Raw genomic sequence first — 19,929 nt, 5'->3', positions numbered from 1 at the left:
TATAATGCACTTAAATACGATATCTTGAAGCGTTCTGTCATTCAAACACTATTTTGTGGAAATAAGACTTTATCGATATTGGACATAGGCTGTAAGGGAGAGAATTTGTACATACAACGTTGAATGATAGGTTGTGTAAAATATCCATTGTATCCCAGTTTTATAACAGAATATTCATCAATCTGCTTCTTGTTTTTCTGCTTCTTTAGTGTTAGTCCTGCCTCATGGCAGGGTCTGTTGGTGTGATTCATTGTCTTCAGTTAGTTTGGTCTCGGGCCATGTTTGTATGTAGTCTCACAGCCTTCAGATCGCTGTGCACTTTATCTGTCCTCTGCTGTCTTTTCGTCCCCAGCTCCTCTTTTCACCAACTTTCTGTGTATATGCTGACTTTCCCAGTATATCGTCCTCTGCACGCAACATATACCCAACCCACCGCACATGCCTTTTCTCAATTTTCTTCTGGGTGGGTGCAATGCTGGAACGTTTTCTAATAACATCATTTGAAATATGATCCAGTGTAGTTATGCTAGCCTTCCACCTAAGCATCTTCATATCCATTTTGCTTAGTTGGCGTTCTGCCTCTTTATCTGGCTAGCAGTCATTGCCATAGAAAATGACAGAACGGATAACAGTTTAGCAGGTCCTAGATTTCAGATGGTTCTTCATCCGACGGTCGCTAGGGCGCACGTTGTCATTCTCAACTTCAGCCAAGCTTTCCATATCCTTAAGTTGACTTCATCAGTAAGTCTGCCATCATCACAGATTGTGGAGCCAAGATACTTAAATTTCTCTACTCGTACTCTATATTCACCGTCAACATGCATGGTTCCAACTTCTCGACGATGTAATGTCATATGTTCTGTCTTCTTTTTGCTAAGGCGCAGGACATATTGTGCTAGTCGATTGTTCCTATCTTCTCTTTGGCGCTTATTCTCTGCAGTATTTGCATTAGGAAATGTCCATGGTATTGGACTCTGCAGGCCTGATGTAATGGTGTCCATCACAAGAATGAACAGCATTGGTGATAAGGCATTGCCTCAGTGGACCTCTAGAATTATGCGGAAGTCATGAGACGCTCCTGCGGCAGCTTGAACATAACTCCTTGGTTCTTCATAGAGCAACTATACCCTCCCAACAAGGTGCTCTGGAATACCATGTTCTTGTAGCGCTTACTGATTAGGTTATGATGTACCGGATGGAAGTCCTTCTCAGGGCCCAGAAAGTCGTGATGAAGCCTCTTATCCTATTCACACTGTCTCTCACGTAACAGCTCTGCAGCGTGGGTTGCTTCCATTGTGCCATAATTTTACACAAATCCAGCTTGGCTTGTTGTATGTTTGGCTAAATCGCTAATCCTTTTGTCGAAGATTTCTTCGAAATCTGTCATTGCGTGGCTCAGAAGTATGATGGAACGGTAATTAGAAAAGTCTTCAGGGCTTTCATTATTTTTTAATAGATACTCCGTCGTCAATCTGTTGGTTTTTGACATTCTATGATGATCTGGTTGAACAGCTTGCTTTAGCCACACTGCTGTATCCCCCGCATTGAGATAGAGACAGTGAGCACGAAACTCGTGGTACAGTTGTTTATTCAACCGTACTGAAGCCTTAACATCTTCATTCCGAAGCCACGTGCCATAGTTAATTCTTCGTTGTCGTCGCCCTGACTTAGTTGTTCCAAGAATAGAGCTGCGGTGTCTTTCAGTTTAGTCCGGCTCACTTCAACTATGGTGAGTTGTGACACTAACTTTTGTAACAACGTTGGCCTCATTCTTCATGCGCCATCATTTGATCCCATTTGGTCCATTTCCTGCGAAGTATTGAGCTCTTGGTGACTTAATCCGCAGCATGCAGATGACTGGTCGATGTTGCATAGCAACGGTTTCGTAAGGAACAACTGTTGTCTCTAGAACATCTTTGAGATTCCTTCGTCTCAAAAGGATGTAGTCAATGTGAGTTGGAGGGGAGTCACTGTAGTACATGACTAGATGAATATCACGGTTTTTGAACCGTGTTTTCGCGATGATCAATTTCAGCATAATCGGGAATTTGTTGGCCATTATCGTTCTTCTGAACATATCCATGAACGCCATGGACTGTGTGTGCTTATTTCCTCCGTCCGACACGTCCATGCAGATTACCGGCAACGATAAGATAGTCAGCGGTCTTCTTACCAGGCAGTGCCCAGAAGGCATCTTTGGTTCCTCTGCAGAGGCCAGTTTGTAGAGCGTTCTATAGAAAAATTGGAATTTTCTTCTCTCCCCATTGTGGACGAGTTACCTCAAGCGATTGTCATACTTTTGCACCTCGGAGACTGAACCGTTGAATTTTGCTGGTATTCTGATGCCGTCACCATTAGTTATTCTTCGGCTTCCGTTGTACATCAGTTAGTAACCGCACCCCATTTCCCATGACTTTTTCCCACTCCATCATTTTCCTGCACCTCACAGATGCCTATATGCCTTCTCTCATGTTCTGTGGCTAATTTGCTACTTCATCCAGATATAGTACAGTGATGGGATATTGAATGGGGGTACTCGCTTGTTTAGTTGTCCTAGCCCGCGCTGGCAACCCTTGCCTACTTTTCAAGCTGAGTAGGCCCTGCCAACTCGCCCCCCTTCCATGGGACGCCCTAACCTTCGTTTCGATTCCATGAGACATTTCTTTAATCACGTGACGGTATTATTTTATGGCCGGCTTGGCTTGAAGCATTTTAGAGCTTATGGCAACTGGTAGTTAAGCCGTTCCGGACATGGCGAACAGATGCCTTTTGCAGCCGCTCCTCTAGAGATCCGCTCCTTTCTGCATTTACTTTCAGAAAAGTAAAGTACCTGTTCTGCCAACTGCTCCGTACTGAACGTCTCCATCTCCGCCAAAATTGCCATTAAAGACGTTGTGCGTGTTTGCTCCGTGAGAGCTTTTATATTTTGCTCAAGCCTGCCGGCAGGCCAGTGGGCAATCCGTATCCGTCACCTGGGACGTGCGACATATTACAGCAATATAACTGGTTCATGGAGAATATTCATCAATACAAAATAAATACCATTTCCACTGAAAAACTATTTGTGAACCTGATAAATCACTTGTCACAAAAACACTTAATCACTTAAAGAAGTGCCACAGACTTTTGCACCTTTTGCTTGGCGTGATATGCCACAAAACATATGACATACAAACCATGGCCATGCCACAAAACGTATGACAATGTCTGTCCCCTGTTGCCTAGTGGTGTCAACATCAATACCTTGTGTGATGATCAAGAGGTCTAGCCTGTTGTATCTGGAATCAATGTCCTAATTTTTTTTGTCCACTTATTTTCTCTTAAGAGTGTAGTAACAACACGTGGTCGAGCCTAACATAACTTTGCATTGAGCAAGTTATGCATTCGACTGGGCCATGTGAATTCAGTGCATACAGCATGAATTGAGAAGTACAAGTTCATGTTATGATATATTTTTGCCTGAGTGATCGACTTTTCCCATGTGACTGTTGTAAGCGCATCTTACCTTTAACCCAAAAAAATATTTCTCGCTCTACTTTCCCAGAATATGTAGAGACACTCTGCAGTGGGGAGACAGGCAGAGACCTGGATGCTATGTTATCAATCCACTAAAAATAATCACGTCCGTGATATTTTGAGATAAAGGAATCTCAATCCTTACTTTACATAGGTTCAGTTCAACGTCCTCTCATCTCTAATTTTGGCTAAAGCCTTGATTTTCATGCTCCTTCTAGACGTAGTATTAAAGGAACACTAGTTAGAATATCCATAGACATGATAACTTGCATTTGGGTTCAGATTCAGTATATCAGATAAATATCATATATTAACACTACCACCAAAGCCATATCCCTTGTTGCCTGCGTAATATCTATGACAACAGTATCTGGTGGAGAACAGAAAGCGTCATTGTTAGGAAAGAGCTGTCATCTGCTTGTTATATTTAATCCTTTTCAGGATTTCATCACGATTAGTGGTTTCCATGTTGCATACTTTTTCTTATGATGTCGTCTCCCTCCGAAGGTTGGCGATCCAATTGATTATGATTACACACGAAATGGCTGCAAGGAAGACTTCTATAGACTTATGTCCATACCACCACCGCAGGTCTCTCAGCCAGCAAATTCTCCATCTTCCCACAGATCTTTTCCCATCAGTATTCCCTTGAATGATCAGTCGGAGAAGTTCAAATCGTTCACCTCTCACAATGTGCCAGAAGTAGCTGAGCTGACGCTCCTTGATGTTTATGAGAAGGTCCTTCTTCTTGTTCAAGATGTTGAAGACTTCTTCACTTATCTTCTTTTCTACCCAAGATATTCGTTGTATTCTTCTGTATAACTACATTTCAAAAGATTCAATCCATTTCTCCAATGAAGGGCTGAGCGTTCACCCTTGAAAACCATACAGAAGGACTGAAAAAACGTAACATAGCATTCGAACTCTGAGCTGGAGGTTGGGTTCTCTGCTGGGGAGTAAGGTCCTCGTGGTATTAAATTTATTTTTTGCTTGTCCAATCCTGGATAAGAATTCACATTTTGAACCACAATGCTGGTTCACTAGAATTCCAAGATATTTGATGGAAGATATTTGTTGGACGATGTTGTTGTTGACGTAAAGGGAGGCCTGTTTTGTCACATACGGCCTCTGTTAAAGACAGCAATTAGGACGTAGACTGATATAAGTCATGATAGTAGGTATGAACTTCGTTGTACAATCTTACCGTCCTATCTGTAGGTTGGCTCTATTTGATTGCACATCAATGTTCCGTAATTAGAAAAACCACACTGTGATATAGAATGCTACGCTGATATAACAATGTACAAATTCTATATGTGTGTTTTTCGTGACAGTAAATAACATCCACAGAAGATTAGCAGTCGTTCAGCAGATCTTGCTGACTGTCAGTAAACAATTTTCTCAACTCTATTAATATCTACAACACTGAGATTCTCTCAAACAACCTCAACAACAAGGACTTTTACAAACATAATTACTTGCCTGCCAGAAAGTGCAGAGCGGTTGAACAAGATCAAAACTCCAAAGCATATGGCATCTTTATGTAGAAGAAGTGACATATATGGATTTCAATAGATAAATGTGTGCTGGATTAAAGAGCTTGTTTTTCTCCTTTTACACTGGACCTCTTCTTCTCATGCATTCTTTAAATGAGGTTGACTATTAAATTGTACATTCAGAAATCCTCAGATGTTTCCTGTTCATGATATTGTGATTCGAGAGAAAAAGACGCAAGACATCCTCGTAACAAGTGAGAGGTTTTAAAATTTAACTCTACACTCTGAATTTGATCTTGGATGTTCCTCCGGAATAAGATGATCATGTAAAATGAAATCTCTGCATGGGCTATCAGTGAGTGGAATGTGCAGTAGCAATGCCTTTGTGTGAGAGTTCTGGTTAAGTTGACTGTTGAACTATTGGTCACGGTTTTAATCTGTCACTGTAGATCGAGACCCGAGATGAGCTATGCAGATCATCAACACCCAGATGGCGGAGCACCCTGTTTTAGGTGCAATGTATGCGGTAAAGTCCTGGCCGGGAAGTTGGGTCTCTTGGAACATCTGAAGAGACACGAAGATGATCATCCCTTCAAGTGTGATCGCTGCGGAAAGCTGTTCGGTAGCGGAAGCTACTTGTCGGAACACCTCAAGATCCAACCCCTCCCAGTAAGCGGATATTGCCATAAATGCTTTACAAAGAGGAACATGCTGACAGAGCAAATGCGGTTGCATAAATGTAGGATAGCTACCGCATGCTCAGTATGTCACAAGAAGTACAGGAATTTGTGGTACTTAACCAACCATACGAGGTCTCGTACAGCCGAGAGGCTATTTTGCTGCAATATCTGTGACAAGTCATACAGCGCGCAATCCTCCCTTGCACGTCACTTGCGGACTCACAAAGGAGAGAAGCCCTTTTGTTGCAATGTTTGTGGCAAATCATTTAGCGTCAGATATCATCTGGCACGTCATATACAAACACATACAGGTGTCAAGCCTTATGGGTGCAATGTCTGTGGCAAATCCTTCATCCAGAAAGAGAACCTAGCTGGTCATATGCAGACTCACACAGTAAACAAGGCACACTCATGCGCTGTTTGTGGAAAATGTTTCAGCAGGAAATCCTATCTAGCGTGTCATATGCGTATTCACACGAGTGATAATCCATATTGTTGCAGTACCTGTAAGAAGCCCTTTGCTGACAGAAGTGCTCTCTCTATACACATCCGGGCTCACACAGGCGAGAGACCATATTGCTGTGATATCTGTGATAAATCCTTCAAGCAGAATGTGTCTCTAACAGATCATTTGCGGACGCACACGGGCGAGAAACCCTTCTGCTGCAGTGTCTGTGGCAACTCATTCAGCCGGAAATCCCACCTCAAACTACACATAAAGACTCACATGGGAGATACTCCCTTTGAGTGCAACATGTGTGACAAATCCTTTGCCCAGAAAGGTGCCCTTTCTGCTCACATGCGCAGTCACACAGGCGAGAGGCCACACTGCTGTAATGATTGTGGTAAATCGTTCAGCACGAAATACTATTTATCTTGTCATAAGCGCACTCACACAGGGGAGAAGCAATTCTATTGCAGTACCTGCAATAAACCCTTTACGAACAAAGGTACGCTCTCGATACATTTGCGGACTCACACCGAGGAGAGGCCTTACTGCTGTAATGTCTGTGTCAAAACCTTCAAGCAGAAAATCGGTCTGACGGATCACATGCTTATACACACAGGAGAGAAACCTTACTTGTGCAATGCGTGTGAAAAGTCATTCAGCAGCAGATCCAACTTTGTACGTCATATAAAAACACACACAGGCGAGAGGCCATTTGGGTGCAATGTCTGTGGAAAATTGTTCAGCACGCAATCTTTACTTGCGCGGCATATCTGGTCTCACACAGGCGAGAGGCCTTACTGTTGTAATTTTTGCGGCAAATCCTACAGCCAGAAAATCCGTCTAACAGATCATATGCGGGCTCATACAGCAAAGAAGCCGGCAGGGAGCAATGACTGTGGCAAGTTATACAGCACGCAATCCAACCTTGCACGGGCGAGACCTTGTACCGCAGCAATGTCTCTGGTTAATTATTCAGTACGAAACCTCAATTAGTTCGCCTAATGCCATCATACACAGGCGAATAGCCACACCTTTCCTGATCTGTTGTAAGTTGTTCTCCGCGGGAATATCACCCACGAAACACATGCAGCCGCATACTGAATAGTAGCTATATAGCTAAAATATATGTGGCAAATCTTCAGCCAGGTCAATCTGACAGTTCAGTTTTGAGCACACACATGTGGGAAGCCACACGAGTTCTCCGTAATACGTTCAATTGTTCGGAGAATCATGTAATTTAACCCGCGAGTAGTCGCCATATGAGATATTCTCTCACATTTGTTTGTTTTGTGAGTTTACTTCTCGGCGCTGCAAGGGAGGTGACTGTCCCTCTTCTAGCTGATTTGATAACTGTGATGAGCTAGGCGATTCACATTTGAAGTGTAAGCATCCCCTCCTTTAGTCGCAACAAAGGTCCGTAACAGTCCATGTGCCCTGTGTGAGATGTTCTCCCATCGCGCGAGCAGTGGCGTTGGTGCTGAAGTCGAGAGGGAAACCTTCTCCTGTTGTAGGCGTTAGTATTTGACTTACGTTGTGTGCCAAACCTTCTCCATTTGCAATCACTTATTAAGGAGTCTTCAGGAATTGAGTCGAGGAGGAATCCCGGAAAATAAACGCCGTTACCAACTCCAGCCAACTCACATTTTAGAGAGAACATCTATTGCAATTTGTTCTTGCTTTTGTATTGCGACTGTTAGAAATTTCTATATTAATGACAATGTTTTTGCTTATAGGTCCCAATAACCACTTTTCACAATTTTCGCAGATGCCGAGGTGCCGAAATTTTGTTCCACAAGAGTTCTTTTATATGCCTCCAAGGCTATGGCTGACGTATCTGAGCACCTTCGAGTACCAGCGGACTGAGCCAGGATCGAAGCTGCCAACTTTGGCTCAGAGAGCCTGCGACTTAACCGTCCGATACATTCTGCCCAGCACTCTTGTACTTGCGTGTGACTGAACTAATGAATAATTTCCATTAAGGAGTACTTCGTTTCTGTAACATATAGATAATCACTTTTTATCTAAACTCTATAACACAGTTCACTCTTACGTCCCGCAAAACTATAGAAGATGCATTTATTTTAAATCTGGCCTTTCCAACTCGAGCACTTAGTGCTGCGCTCAGCAGCACCGTTCCACTCCTTCCCCACGCAGTGGTCAGTGCATGCGTACGTAAGAGACAGTACATTCATTCTCTGTGTGTGTGTGTCATTCTTAGTAGAATCTATTCGATAGAACAGACAGTGGAGCAGTTGGTTTCACCTTCGTTAAAAATGTTGTTTAATCCTTCATGGGTGGATATTTTATCTCCGTGCCCCACAGATACTTGAACCAAAAAATTTAACACTTTAGAAGGCGCAGTTCGAGCACGTTATGGGCTATTGTTGCTCTGAAAATTGCAAAAAACAAACCAGATGTTTTCAATTCTGAATTTAAATAAATGAACGACTAGGACTTCTCTGTCTGATGCTGAGTTAGAGTCAGTACTTAGAATTTCTACTGCCAATTCGATTGTACCCAATATTGGTAAATTAGTTGCCGCAAAACGATGTCAGCAATCGACTTAAATGCTAAATGTAGATTAAGGCAATTGCAAAGTATGTACAGAATAAATTGTGTGTTTATGTGTTCACAGAACTTTCATGAATAATATTGTTTTCATAAGCTGCGCGCTTACTTGGCGACCTGTGGTTCTGCCTCTGTCACTTCCCCTCCTTCCCCCACCACCTCAACGGTGCTATAGCACAGCACCGGGGCTGCTGCCGGGGCCGTGGGAGCACCTCAGTTGGAATCGCTTGTTTTAAATGATGTTTAATATGAGAGAAAGTCTCGCGTGCGACAACTTGTGTTACAATTCAGCTAGCGACCACTGGCGCGTTAACCATGCACATGTGAACCTCACTGGAGAGATGCCGCTCTGCGCCCTGTTCGTGGCAAATCGTTCGCACGCAATACCACGATGTCGGTGCACACGGCCGAAGCGGCGCACAAGAGTCACGTCACGCCGGGATTAAGCTGCACGTGATTAAATAGCGACATTTTGCTTTACGTCCCACTAACTACTGCACGAGAGTTCGGAGTTCCACAAGACCTCCAATTCTGGAGATGTAGCCAGGCATATGCGATTGCACGCCGGAGAAAGGTAATAAGTTCTTCAGCCAGAACGGCACCTTCTCGGCACACCTCATGACGTACACCGGAAAGTGGCCCATCCCTTTGTTTTCATATTGGGTTTTTAGCAAAATGATATTTGTTCACCAACATTGTGAAGCTAGGCGTGTCATGTAATTTCATTTGGAATGCTGATTTCTTAAAGGTCTTTTGTAATATCGATCATACAGTTATTCTGACTTTTAGCGAGGAGGCATAATTAAATATCTTTCTAGTGAAACATTCATCATCCATTCTTTGAATATGGCCATCAAGTATCAATCTCCACTTTCCAATTGTATCCGGTAGTTTCTCAGTATGTTGGTATAATTCCGAAGACCTCCTATTCATCCACACCCATTCTATGCATACTAGACCAAAGATGTTCCTGAGGACTTCTCCATCTTGTTTTTTGGTAATTTTAGATAGTGGTCTTTCTCCAATGATCGAGGTTTCTGTGATGCTTCTGGCTTAATTTAGGTACTATAATATTTTAATTTAGCATTACGGGATGTTGATTTTTTGTTGTACATTTTCCATGTGATTCTGTGGCCTACTTGTAGTATAGAAATCTCTCTCTGTTCTCCATGATTTAATGCAGTTGGCTGGATGATTTCCATAAATATTTGAAATTATTTAACTCAAGAATTTTGCCGAACTCTGTTACCAGATTTTGCATATGTAGGTATCGAGTAGATACTTCCATGTATCGGGTTTTCTAATATGAGATTTTGATTCGTTTTAGATGGAATTTCATGAAGTTTTTTCAGGGACTGAATTCATTCTTGCCTATTGTTAGTTATAATAACTAGAACATATGTGAAGGCCAAACATTTGATATCAAATCTATCATTAACTATATTGCCAGAAAATGTCTTGAGGTAACCTGTAATACTAAATACATTAGTCATAATGCTAAGATAGATTAAAATCGAACTCTCCACTGTCTTGAACTTATTAGCATGATGCATTAAATTATTGCTATTAGTATGAGGTACTTATTGTAATATAAAATGTTTTTAGCGATGTAGCCATACGCCTAATAAATGAATATTAATAATTATAATTAGTGACATTTACAAATTACGAGCTGACCAAACCTTTTCAATTTGCATACACAGAAGATTCTACGTCTTGGGACATGAAATCTTGCAAATTAACTGCTCTGCCGCAAACATGTTCATCTTTGGACAAATTCAATGACAAGTATACTCAATTTAACGTCCCATGCTGAAGAAAAATATGACGAAATTTCTGTCATAATACAGTGGAACTTCTAACATATCGTAAATTTTGCCTTGTGTCGTCTCAGTACAGATATTAATAGTTGAGGCTGTGATAAACGTCCACTAAAATAATACAAGGTCGTATCATCCCTACACATAGCAAAATGCACCGGACTACATTGTAGAAGTTACTGGAATACACAGACCTTATTTAACTCATCACCTCCCACTTTCTGGTCATCGTCTTCTGCATGTATGGGTTTACTTGTTCATTTTACGCAACTTTGCATAATAATATTTTGCATTTTGATTATTTTATTTCTATTATTGACTTGATCCTAAGAATCTGAAAAATTACACAAAATATATACCCTCACAATTATCTCCACACGCTAATAATATTCATTCCAGAAACTCACCGAGACTAGAATATTCGCCGTCGGAAAATCAAGGGCATGCGTTTAGTGGTTGAACACTCTCAGTGCTACCGAACATCCAGATCCTCTCCCATGATGTCATTGATACTCTCACAGTAGAGCTCAATTAATAAGCCACCAGGTACTGTATTTAGATTTGTGGAGCCTTCCAGCATCAATATGTGAAGTTTGTGGTTGGTTATTTCAACAGGCATAATGCAATATTGGGCTACCCAGGTACCGAAAAAAGAGGAGAGGCTGGCATAGAATGGGCAGATTCGTGCGATCTAATTGTGTTGCGTGATAACGAACTTCGAGCATCATTCAATATAGATATTAATTTAAGTATCTGCGTTAGCAAACACATGTCTCAGCTATCAGTGAAATCAGTACGGCACGCAATCCCTCATCGTCCTGTTATACACGTATGCCAGATATAGGCTGCAATCTGACCGCAGACAGTTCCTTTTCATACATACATCTTCATTAAGGACTGTTATGCCTTTCAGCGTTCAGTCTGCGACCCTCTGTGAATTGATTAAACGCCACCACAATCCTCTATATGCAACTAGTTCTGTGGCCCCGTCTAGTTTCATATTAATTATCTTTAAATCGATGTAATCTGAGTACTTCTTCGAAGAAGTTATCATTTCAAGTAGGCTGATTTGGAGAAATATAAAATTTTACTGGATGAGAACATTCTGAATATAGAGCCTTTTAATGAATCATATGATCATATTGCAAATATCGTGAAGCATTTTTCTCGTATCTCAGTTCCCTGAAGCTGCACACTATATACAGAAACTAGGGAAATATTGTGAAACTATCGTGTTCCCTTTGACAACGATTCTTTGAGCTCCAATACAATCAAAGCTGGGGAAGATCTCTTAAAAGCGATACCTAATAACAGAGGCGATGGAGGAGACTGGTCTAAGGGAGAGTAGCCACAAAGCCTGGAGGTTTCTTAAACGTCTGAGTTGTGACCCAACAGCTAGAGAGGGTCATGCGAATGTAACATCTAAACATACTGTCCGCCAGCTCGTGGAAAATGGTAAACCTCAACATCACACTTCCAAATTTTACGGTCAGAAGAATTAGAGTCTAGTCATCTTACGCGGCTCTTCTGCATGGCAGCCATTGACTGTTGTAAGAGAGGAGGAATAGACGACATCAGATTACAGCAGATTAACCTCGAACCTACTACTCCGTCGTGATAACTCCCACATAGCGCGTACTAGGTGGCGGATAGGGGGAGTCCTACCCGGTTTGCACGCCGACTTGAGCGAAATAAAATTTCTCTCTCGCGACCAAACACACAAACCTCTGTGGGTGGGGGACGAGTCCAAGGGTTGCTGAATTTTGAAACAAATCACCTGTGCTTAGTTCCATCATCCTTTCGATAAGTACCACTATGAGGGAAACCCATTGGTTTGGTTCAGAGAAATAACACGGGTCTGGGCATTACCTGTGATTAGTACCCACTATGTGAGGAAAACCACGGTATAGTACGGATCCCTGAGATTGGTAGAAATATGCTACGAATACCATGGGCTTGCGTTCCGAGAAACACCACGTGTTTGGGCTCTGCCTGTGATTAGTACGCACTATGTGAGAAACACCACGGGATATTACTCGTACCTGAGATTTTTAAAAAAATGTGTGACGGGTTTTGCGTTCTGAAGTACACCACGGATGTGGTGTTTACCTGTGATTAGTACCCACTCTGTTAGCAACACAACGGTATAGGACGGGTCCCCCTGATTAGTACGTATTATGTTAGGAACGCCATCGTTTGGCGTTGCTTATGAGTGGTGTCCTTATGTGAGGAACACAATAGGTCTGCGTTACCTATGCGCAGTACAGTACCTATGAATAGTACCGTAATGTGAGGAACACGAGTCTTCGTTACCGCTACATGGTTCAGCTTTACTAGGTATACGTACCTTTATGAGGGGCCGCTGACCTGTATTTTGAAGAAACATCATCGATTCAGGGATGTGCTTTCGGAGCAGCACCTTGGTCAGTACATACCACTGTTTTAAGTTCGTAATCATTGTTCATCGTCGTGTTTTAATTGTAGTCCGAGTATTGATTTGGAATTATTTGTAAATTTTAATACTCTGAGCTGGACCTGCTGATAATTTTACATTCATTTTCATCCATTCATTATTCATAATCAAGATTTGAATTGTGATCGTTGGATGAATTTTTGGACTTTAAAATTATTACATTTCGTACCATTAGGCGCCGATGAACTAGATTCTAGGCCCCTTTAAACAACAGTAATAATAACCATCATCATCACATCACATCAGAGGGGTCTCTTCTCGCATCGCGCTCGCTTGTTTCTCTACCTGTCCGCCTTCTGCGTGACGTCATGTGATATGAGACAGCGCTCGCCCGTCCTGCTGAAACGTATTACCACTACACTCTAAAATGTTCATAACTTCTGAACCATTCATACAAATAATGTCTTGACAAGGTTATTGTAATCCTTATAAAATACTGGAGGAGGTCAAACAATTTATCTTGTTGAGGAACTCGCGGATAATATCGAAATATTTATTTAATTTTAAGGAGTTATATTTTTACCGCGAACTGTAGCATATAATCGCTTCTAGAGGGCAGCCGGTTGGAAATAGGTATGTGCCATCACGGACTTTTTTGTAGAGGATTCTATGCTCTACATTTCGTATGCTTACACTTGGGGTCTATCGTTGATGGTTCACGCAGCGTAAGCCAAGAGAGCAAGTGACCGGCCGACATTTTTGTCTCTTTCTACGTATTTACTGCATATCGGATCACGGATACATAATAATTTTATAGTGGTTCACTACGTGAACAGTGTTCGTGTTGTCAGTATCTGAAGTACTGTACTGATTAAAATGCAGTCAACATATTATGGAAACGTGTGTGGCGCTATAAATTTTCGGCACATAAAAGAACTCCCATGGGACAAAATTACAGCACCTCGAGTCTCAGAAAACCGTAAATGTTGTTAGTGAGACGTAACACAAATAACATTATTATTATTTCGCATACTATAAATACAATAACGACAACAACCATCATAGCCAGTTAGTTTGCTGCTGTGATGGCATAACAATACTTCCTCGTCAGCATTATCACCTCCATTATTACAGCTCGTACGGTAAAAACGTGTCAGATATAAATGACTGAATGAAAATCATATTTTCTATAATTATTGTTATGTGCTAATAGCCGGGCTGAGCAGCAACTCAAATGGTAGATCGCTGGCCTTCTTAGCCCAACTTGGCAGGTTCGATCCTGTCTGAGTCCGGTGATGAAGGTGCTCAAAAACATAGTTAGTGGGACGTAAAATCCAATAATATTAACATTGTTATGTGCTAATAACTTATATTTCTGAATATATTTCGAAGCTCGTGAAATAATAGAGTATCCGTGATCCGATATACAGTAAATACGAAGAAAGAGACAAAAATGTCGTGCGAGAAGAAACCTGTTACTGGATCTCGGTTATTTCAAAAGGAAGCCTCACACATCCCAGTCATGAGTGGTTAAAAAATATAGCCCAGTTCGAAATTTCATTTGGTGTGTTTCACGGTAAGAGTGTATCCAGATGCAAAAACGTGAAAACACTTATTTCTATTATTAAGTCAAAATTTCAAGTATTCCACGACAAAACAATTTGTCTCTACGTAAGGACCAGGACATTTATTAGGATATGGTATTTTAATGCAAAGAATAAGGAGCTAGCACTGACAAAATATCCAATAAGAAGGCTAAGCTTTGGGCTGGTTCCTCGAGTAATTCTCCTGACACGTACGTTTAAATAATTTAATGTAATTCCATAAAGATGTCGATATGATGCATACTTTCCTATGCCACTTCATCTAAATATTTACTTCATCAGGAAATAAATTATTAGAGTTGCATGGCAATATTTTATTTCTTATCGTATTATATGTCATATATTTGATAGTTGATGTTCTACCTGCTCAGCATGTGACGAAATTTAAAGCACTTTCACGTTTTTAAATCTGTTGGAAGTGCCGTTAGTTATCGAATCGGACTAAACAAGACTATTATTTGATGAAAGATTGAGAAAATGTTTCACAGGCACGAGAACTCACAGGCTTGCTGTACTGCGACTGCGTACCTTACTCGCTATCGTTCATACCGCGTGACGTCAGAGCGCTCCAGCCAATAGAAGCTTCAACTGCCGGAGTAGCCTACCTTATATTTTAGTTACCTTGACATCACATCACGAAGAGATGAAGTAGACTTGGCTAATTGTTACACACGTAGTTCCGTCATGACGAAAGTAATCACTATACATCTCAGGAGATTTCTGGGTGTGATATTGGTCCCGATAGAAAAGACATACGAACCGTTGCCAACCTGTATTAAAATCAGTCCTCATCTGTTTAGGTTGATAACACTAACAGCTGTGCTATTGAAATAAAACAAGGGATGAGGCAATGCTCTGTTATAACTGCACTCCTCTTCAATATCTACTGTGAAAGGGTGTTTTCCTGAAGCATTGTAAGGAAAACAGGATATCATTCTTGTTAATGGAATCGTAATAAATAATCTGCAATATGCATATGATAATTTTCTGTATACAATAAGTGATGACGATCCACAGATATTAGCTAACTGATTGGTCAAACTTTTTTGCCTTTATACACGAAAATACTAACGCATTGACCGTAAGAAAACATGCCATTCAACCTATAAACTTGACAGTACTTGGCGCATCACTGGAGCATGTAAAGTACTGTATATCTCTTGACTTGACCACAGCATGAGAAGTCCTCTTGAAACTAGGTCCCAAGGACTGCTTTCAAGAGAATGATTCAAATCCTCTGTCACGGGGACTTCATTTTCTCCGTTCCTGTTTACTTCGGTGTTGTGTATGTCCTGTTTTATTTTATGTTTTTCTTGCTATTTGCTTTACCTCGCACCGACACAGATAGATCTTAAGGCGACGATGGAATAGGAAAGGCCTAGGAGTGGGAAGGAAGCGGCCGTGGCCTTCAATAAGGTACAGCCTCAGCATTTGCCTGGTGTGAAAATGGGAAACTACGGAAAACCATCTCCAGGGCTACCGAAAGCGGAGTTCGTACCCACTATCTCCCGATGCAAGCTCACAGCCGAGCGCGCCTAACCTCACGGCTAACTCGCCCAGTTTACTTTATTTTGCTGAGGCCTGAACACGATCCTTCGAGATGTGGAGCTACAGTACTCCTAACTGACAGTCGCGTACAATACCAGAAAGTAGAGTACTTTAGTCATGTCATTCGAAATTATGAGGTATTGCAGTAGTTTATACGTTTAGGGCATAATGATTTCAAACCAAATCCATCAATAAACCAGACATATGCTTTTCACGTGGGGAACCTTGAAAGTTGCAGGTGAAGTGATTGGGAAAGGTACTGGAACACAGCGATACGCCCAAGTATCTGAGGTCACCCTTTGCACGTATCACTGCGCCAACACCGAGGCGAAAGTCCTGAGGGAAACTTCGGAGGGAACCAGCTACAAGATGGTTCGATTAGTCTTTCGCCCCTATACCCAGCTCCGACGATCGATTTGCACGTCAGAATCGCTACGGACCTCCATCAGGGTTTCCCCTGACTTCGTCATGGCCAGGTATAGTTCACCATCTTTCGGGTCCCAACGTGTACGCTCTGGGTGCGCCTCAACTCGCAATGAGAACGAGACGCCCCGGGAATGTGGAGCCGCACAGCAGCGCGGCCCTTCTTCCCTCGGTCCGCACGAGGCGGGACCTTCACTTTCATTTCGCCTTTAGGTTTAGTGTCAACCCAATGACTCGCGCTCATGTTAGACTCCTTGGTCCGTGTTTCAAGACGGGTCGTGAAATTACCCGAAGCTTTTGCGCCGCTGACGGGAGTCTACAAGATTCTTCTGTCCGAGGCATCCGCAAACCAAGAGCTGAGCAGGGCCGGAGCCGGGCCGGAGGTCCGTAGTCCATGCCACGCGCCCTCCCTTGTCAGGGGCCGGACGCCTGCCCCGAAGGGCGGTGAATCAACTCCGCGCGCACACATACCGTCGAGCCGTCGGTCGGAACACCGGGGGTCTGTCCGACGAACACGCCTTGCGACGCGGACGAACAGGCTACACACCCAGGCCTTAGACCGACACCCAACGGGTCGCGACGTCCAACGAGGGGAGAAGTGCGGCCCACCGACCTCCCCACCACTACCCGGCCGAGTAGAAACCCGTTACTCTCACAATGCTTTGACACGATCTGGTTGGTCTGCTCATCCAGAAACAGTGACAACTGCCACAGCTGTATGGTATAAATCTGTACATGCCAAGAAGTTCTACGTTGCACCCATCGAAGCTTACTGAATGATCACAGGGTATCTGAAATCAACCCCAACAAGTATGTTGCACTTCCGTGTAAGAATAGCTCCACCTGACTCTCGACGTGAAGTAGCCGCGAATGTGGAGAGGTACAATTCGCCCTCTCCATACGCACACCACCTTGTCTAGTTGCAGATCCAAATGAAACCATGTTTGAGCCATGAACCGTAAATTCCCAGATAGTTTGGAACTTGAGAAACTTGAGTAGAAGCAGCTCTGTGACTACGAAGAGTCCTGGACGACATGGAAGTATTTAAACAGACTGCGAATTGGGAGGTCTAAGGACAACGTAAAGAAAATATCCACCTGATACTAGTGCTAGTATCTGGTACTAGGCAGCACCACTGTAATATGTATCATCTTTCTTGTAATTTTTACTGTATTATGGGACTGGCTCAAATGAATAAGTGACCTCCTGCAGTTTATCTTATAGATGACATTTAAGGAAAAAGGAGTAGGACAAAAAGGAGAAAATCTTGCGTACATAATCTACGAGAATGGTATGGATTATGTTTCACCACCTTTTCAGATTCAGTGTCAGATTGCCCTGAATACAGCCGACATGCGATGAGGATATTGTATAAGAAGAATAATTGCTAAGCAGTATAATAGGCGGATTCTGACGCCACCTCCTCCTCCGGCTCCCTCCCAGAGGCATCCACCTCCCGCGGGAAATAAGAATTTTGGCGGCAAATTTGAATATTGGCGGGAGATTTGAATTTTGGCGCGAAATTTGAATTTCTAAACAAATCCACGTGCTTTTTTACAGACATCAACGCATCGCTAACCTCAGTACTGCCATCTTGACGGGCCTAAAACTTAGTAGTACCAACTTAACCTCACTAGCGCGAGATTTGAATTTGTAAACAAATCCACGTGCTTTTTGACAGCTGTCATCCGCCATCTTTAAACTACGGAGCACCGTGCTGCCCTCTTTATCGCAGTAGCTGCAAATTCGTCACTTGTCATCGGCAGTGCTGCCATCTGGTCGGGTCTAAACCTTAGTGGTACCAACTTAACCTAACTAGCGCGAGATTTGAATCGGTAAACAAATCCACGTGCTTTTCTGACAGCTGTCATCCGCCATCTTCAATCTATAGAGCTCAGTGCTGACCTCTTTAGCTACTTACCTTTGAAATGTGATGGCGGATAATTTGAAAAATGCTTTTTGACAGCAGCCATCTTGGAGCACCGTGCTGCCCTCTTTAGTTAGATACCTTTGAAATGTGGTGGCAGACAATTCCACGTGACAGCAGCCATCTTTGAGCACAGTGCTGCCCTCTTTGTGGTGGCGACAAATTCCACGTACTCTTGTTTGGAAACAAACTCTCGTGCTTTTTTCTGACAGCTGTCATCCGCCATCTTGCATCACAAACCCCAGTGCTGCACTCTTTAGCTAGATACCTTTGAAATGTGGTGGCGGCAATTTGAAAAATTCTACATTCTCTTGTTTGGAAATAAACCCATGTGCTTTTCTGACAGCTGTCCTCCGCCATCTTTAATCCAGAGAGAACGGTGCTGCACTCTAGTTGGAATGTGGTGGCGGCAAATTCCACGTGCTCTTGTTTGGAAACAAATTCTACGTGCTCTTCAGCTGTCATCCACCATCTTTAATCAAGAGAGCACCGTGCTGCCCCCTTTGTGGTGGCGGATAATTTGAAAAATTCTTTTCTTGTACAAGCAGCCATCTTTAATCCAGAGAGAACAGTGCTGTCCTCTTTAGCTACTTATCTTTAAGGCGGACTATTTGAAAAAAATCTATTTGACAAGATGTCACCCGCCATCTTGCATCGCAAACCCCAGTGCTGCACTCCTTAGTTGAAATGTGGTGGCGGATAATTTGAAAAATCTTTCTGACAAGCAGCCATCTTTAATCAACAGAACACCGTGCTGCTATCTTTATCGTAGTAGCGAGCAATTTAAAATCTAGATGCTTTTTTCTAGCAGTTGTCATCCGCCATCTTTAATCTAGAGAGCACCGTGCTGCCCTCTTTGTAGTGGTAGTAAATTCCACGTGCTTTACAAACCCACGTCCTTTTTTGACAGCTGTCATCCGCCATCTTTAATCAAGAGAGCGCAGTGCCGCACTCTATGTAGTAGCGGATAATTTGAAAAATTCTTTCTGACAAACAGCCATCTTTATTCAACACAGTTACCGCTATCTTACATCGCTTACCTCGGTGCTGCACTCTTTAGTTGAAATGTGGTGGCGGTAAATTCGGACAAGTTTAATCATACATCGGGGGAGCTAGAGTAAGCACGTGCTGCAGTGATGACGTCATCATGCATGTTTAGACTTGTCCGTTTTCTTAAGAGTAAGTCGGTGTAAAGGAATGTGGTGGCGGTAAATTCGAACAAGTTTAAACATGCATCGGGAAAGCTAGAGTAAGCACGTGCTGCAGTGATGACGTCATTGTGCATGTTTAGACCTGGTCGTTTTCTTAAGACTAAGTCGGTGTAAAGCAATGCAATATGTACAACATTTTTGAATGCGATCAAATATTTATTTACAAATGTACTACAACAGTGTTCGTTTTTGCTGCTGACAAGGTTGGTATGCTTCTTAACAACGTATGCTGCTGAAATGCCTCCTGCAATATTCAAATTAAACAAAATATT

General features: G+C 42.5%; 2 protein-coding genes across 2 annotated transcripts in view; both read left to right on the top strand.

The window, feature by feature from the left end:
- The window catches only part of LOC137503331 (zinc finger protein 33B-like), a 105,890-nt gene that overhangs the window by 4,372 nt on the left and 81,589 nt on the right, over nt 1-19,929 (top strand). The gene's annotated exons all lie outside the window — the stretch shown is intronic.
- Nucleotides 2,091-7,168, top strand: LOC137503332 (gastrula zinc finger protein XlCGF57.1-like). The gene is made up of 3 exons (XM_068230887.1): nt 2,091-2,217; nt 5,836-5,982; nt 6,319-7,168. Exons 1-3 carry the CDS (start codon nt 2,091-2,093, stop codon nt 7,134-7,136), a joined length of 1,092 nt encoding a protein of 363 aa, XP_068086988.1. The 3' UTR covers nt 7,137-7,168.

This window comes from Anabrus simplex, chromosome X (genome assembly GCF_040414725.1).
Source record: "Anabrus simplex isolate iqAnaSimp1 chromosome X, ASM4041472v1, whole genome shotgun sequence".
Lineage (NCBI taxonomy): Eukaryota > Metazoa > Arthropoda > Insecta > Orthoptera > Tettigoniidae > Anabrus > Anabrus simplex.
Note: the sequence above shows the minus strand (reverse complement) of the source record. Positions and strands in the feature narration are given on the sequence as shown.

Coding starts and splice junctions, on each gene's coding strand:
- LOC137503332 (XM_068230887.1), top strand. CDS start 2,091: ATGGACTGTGTGTGCTTATTTCCTCCGTCCGACACGTCCATGCAGATT. Junction 2,218..5,835: donor TGGTTCCTCTGCAGAGGCCA/GTTTGTAGAGCG, acceptor GGTCTCGTACAG/CCGAGAGGCTATTTTGCTGC. Junction 5,983..6,318: donor CGTCAGATATCATCTGGCAC/GTCATATACAAA, acceptor TGTCTCTAACAG/ATCATTTGCGGACGCACACG.